This window comes from Triplophysa rosa, linkage group LG1 (assembly GCF_024868665.1).
Source record: "Triplophysa rosa linkage group LG1, Trosa_1v2, whole genome shotgun sequence".
In the NCBI taxonomy this organism is placed as follows: Eukaryota; Metazoa; Chordata; class Actinopteri; order Cypriniformes; family Nemacheilidae; genus Triplophysa; species Triplophysa rosa.
Genome location: NC_079890.1, coordinates 6,453,344 through 6,456,912, shown reverse-complemented (window position 1 = coordinate 6,456,912; position 3,569 = coordinate 6,453,344). Strand labels below are relative to the sequence as shown.

At 44.2% G+C, this 3,569-nt stretch overlaps 1 protein-coding gene and 1 pseudogene across 2 annotated transcripts; both read right to left on the bottom strand.

Annotated features, from left to right (window-relative positions):
• Window positions 1-807: 807 nt before the first annotated feature.
• On the bottom strand, window positions 808-2,049 carry LOC130560849 (histone H2B-like). 2 transcript variants are annotated; one of them, XM_057344897.1, is made up of 2 exons: window positions 1,730-2,049; window positions 808-1,428 (listed from the first exon to the last, which is right to left on the bottom strand). In XM_057344897.1, exons 1-2 carry the CDS (start codon window positions 1,863-1,865, stop codon window positions 1,289-1,291), a joined length of 276 nt encoding a protein of 91 aa, XP_057200880.1. In that variant the 5' UTR covers window positions 1,866-2,049; the 3' UTR covers window positions 808-1,288. The 2 variants fall into 2 exon arrangements, with proteins under 2 accessions (XP_057200880.1, XP_057200888.1); XM_057344905.1 differs by lacking the exon at window positions 808-1,428 and having other exon boundaries at window positions 1,627-1,904.
• An 88-nt stretch (window positions 2,050-2,137) lies between these two features.
• LOC130560841 (histone H1-like) lies at window positions 2,138-3,094 on the bottom strand (annotated as a pseudogene).
• Between the last annotated feature and the right edge of the window lie 475 nt (window positions 3,095-3,569).

Genomic DNA, 3,569 nt, shown 5'->3' with positions numbered 1-3,569 from the left:
TCACATGTTGCAGTTGCTGACTTTAAAAGTGAAACCAAATGAAACAAACTGCTGTTTGCCCAGTCAGACAGATACTGAGAGAACATGAACATCCTTTAACTCACTCCAGACCTGTTGGCTGAACCTCAAGGAGTAAAATGTCAGAATCTTAGTAATCCACAACCTGCATACAATAACTGTTAAGTTAAGCAAAACGGTAAGTCATTTTAAAACATATGTACAGCTCTAATGAATGCCTGCGGTAGATATTTTTCAGCATATTACAGTCAACTCAACATATTTTTGTTTTTACTTCTTTAGGTAAGGTTGTGATTTTCTGGTTGTTGATTGAGTTGTGTTAATCTATGCAGTATTTCTGTGTGTGTAGGGTACATTTGTATTACACCGTAAACATTGTGTATGTGGACATCACATGTGTACCCAAAATAGTAAACAATGTGTGTAATAGTGAATTCTACAACCTGATGGTTTTACCATAGTGTAACTATGACATTTGTAGTTAAACCTATTTTTTCTAAGGGAAAACCAACAAATGTTAACATATATTACATTCAATTTTTACAAGAAATTCCCCATGCCCACTTCATATGAAATCATCTTACTGTGACACATTTCCACTTCAAAGATCTATAGATTAAGAGTCAGTTCTGCACACGACCGTGTTTGGTTTTGTAGGAAGAGCAAACACAAGAGCACGTTTCACGATTTCACCTGCGCAGATAACAGGGATGTTGCAGGGATAATAATGATAATAATGATAGAGCATGGGTCTGAAGGTTTATGCGTATTTGGCGTGCTGTCCAGGGAGCGGTCGCCGAGCCTGCCGGATCTATCCGAACTCGAAGCACTCTACCCTGGCCAGGGCAAGTGCGCCGAGCTCGGAACCGGCTCGAGCCCAGAGCACACCCCCTGGGGTCCTGCGGAAGAATGATCTTTGTGAGGGGCTCAGGGGTGGAGGAGGGATGCTGATCTGAAGAGATGAAGCAGGTAAAATGGTTTTCCTATTTATAAGAGTGCTTGCTTGAGTTGATAGGGTAGACGCGGTGATCGCTGATGGTAGACCAGCCGGTCTGATTAAATGCTCCGTCTCCTCCCGAACTTTGTTAATGAAGAGAGAGCTTGCTCATAAATAGTGTAGATGGACATTCATGCATGTGATGGTAAAACACCCTTTATGGCTGAAACACACTACAAGACTTGTAAATCTGAACAGATTATTTCTGAACTAGACATCAAACACTTGCAGACTTTTTGAAAGTTTCAGACAGAAACACACTAACTGATCAAATCAGCAGACTGGGACAGACTTCTGCAACGAGTCCGAGTCCAGACTGAAGATCTGAGCAAAAGTCTTGTAGAGTATTTCAGCCTCAAAGCAGGTGAAGACCGCACTCTGCTGGTTTATAGCCGTTACAATAGCGCCACCTTCTGCGAAAACCGTGTAACAAAACTCGCAGTCAGACCTTTTCATTTATATTTATTTATCCACCTCACGCTACTTATGATCAAACGGTCTGGTTGCATTTAAACTATGTGTGAATTAACCTTAAATAATAATAGAAACACACACAAGCTTGTAAACACTGAGAATCTCTTTTAACAGAAAAAGTGGGCGTGACTCTTAAAAGAGCCTTTGGGTGCGGCGGATGAAAGCGGCGTCTTCACTTGGAGCTGGTGTACTTGGTGACGGCTTTGGTGCCCTCGGACACGGCGTGTTTGGCGAGCTCACCGGGCAGCAGCAGACGCACGGCGGTCTGGATCTCTCTCGACGTGATGGTGGAGCGCTTGTTGTAGTGCGCGAGACGAGACGACTCGCCGGCGATGCGCTCGAAGATGTCGTTGACGAAAGAGTTCATGATGCCCATCGCCTTGGAAGAGATGCCGGTGTCGGGGTGGACCCGACCTGAAACTTAAAGAAATGTCTCCTAAATGAAAACACAGCGCTAGAGCTGTTACTATAATTCATCTTTAAGTCCGGTATGTGTAAACAATTACACACAATTAAACTGCTTTTTACATTCTACTTGAAAACAAACAAAAAACTTATATGAATGCGTGACTTTCATCTTAACTGCTTGACACCACAACCGACTCTAATGATCACGTCCATAAGCAGAATCAGTTGACACACAAACATTGTGAAGTCGCTCTTTATGAGGCGGTGGGTGGCTCTTAAAAGAGCCTTTGGTTAAAATCAACATTCAGTGATGCATTTACTTCTTCTTAGGAGCGGCCCTTTTAGGTTTAGCTGCTTTAGGCTTTACAGTTTTGGGTTTGGCAGTCTTGGCTTTCTTCGGGCTCTTGGCGGTTTTCTTCGGGGCTGCGGGCTTCTTTGCCTTCTTGGGGCTCTTCGCTGCCTTCTTAGCTGCTGGTTTTGCGGCGGCTGGTGGTTTCTTCGCCTTCTTCGGAGACTTTTTAGCGGGGGTCTTCTTTGCTGCTGCAGTCTTGGGCTTCTTGGCAGCTGCGGGCTTCTTCACTGCGGTCTTCTTCACTGCAGGCTTCTTCGCTTTAGGTGCCGCTGTCTTTGCTGGTTTCTTGGTCTCGGTTTGTTTCTTGTTCAGCTTGAATGAACCGGAAGCGCCGGTGCCTTTAGTCTGGACCAGTGTGCCTTTAGTCACGAGACTCTTGATGGCGAGCTTGACGCGGGAGTTGTTCTTCTCCACATCGTATCCGCCGGCGGCGAGAGCTTTCTTCAGGGCGGCCAGAGACACACCGCTTCTCTCCTTGGACTGCCGACACGACTTTAACGATGAGTTCACTCACGCCTGGACCCGCTCTCTTGGGTTTGGCTGCAGACTTCTTCTTGGGCGCTTTCGCCGGCGGGGCTGCTGGAGCTGGAGCGGTTTCTGCCATTTCTCTCTCGTGAGATGTGTGCTGTCACACACTATAGTTGATCAGTAATGCGCGAGGACTGAGCGGCGCTGCGCTCTTAAACACTACATGAGAACCATATAGACTCAACCCGACCTGTCCGTGCCTGCGCGCCTCTGTGAGCTGCAAACTCTTGTGTTTTCTCCTGTGACATTTCGAGTAAAAATCAGAGTTTTAAATTAATTTGACGGATTAAAAACAGCGTGAACACAGAGCAGAGATCCAGAGCTTTATTCATAGACTAAACTACACGACAGTAAAGAGTTTATTGTTTCACTGTTAGATTAAAACACGACGAGCATTGATCTCTGGAGAAAAGCCGCTCATGAATTTCACGTGATTTATATGTGTAAACATTGATGAAACATTAAACGCGTTTTCTGAATATTTAACTTACATGTAATAAATGATTTGAGTTAAATTAACGTCATTCAGGGACTTGTAAAGTGTTGTTTACAGAAGTTGTTTGACCAGATTGAAACACACGAACACTCTCGAGGTCTTTGTGTGAATGTCACAACGCTGTTTGTTTTATTGATGTGTACATTTGTTGTATTCAGACTGACGAAACGATAAAACGGAGAATAAATGTGGATTAAATATAATAAAACTAAATCTTTGCATCCAGCATTGAATGAATGGTCTGAATTGTATTGTGTTCGTGATGCTGAAACTCTTACTGAGACTTACTGTTGTGT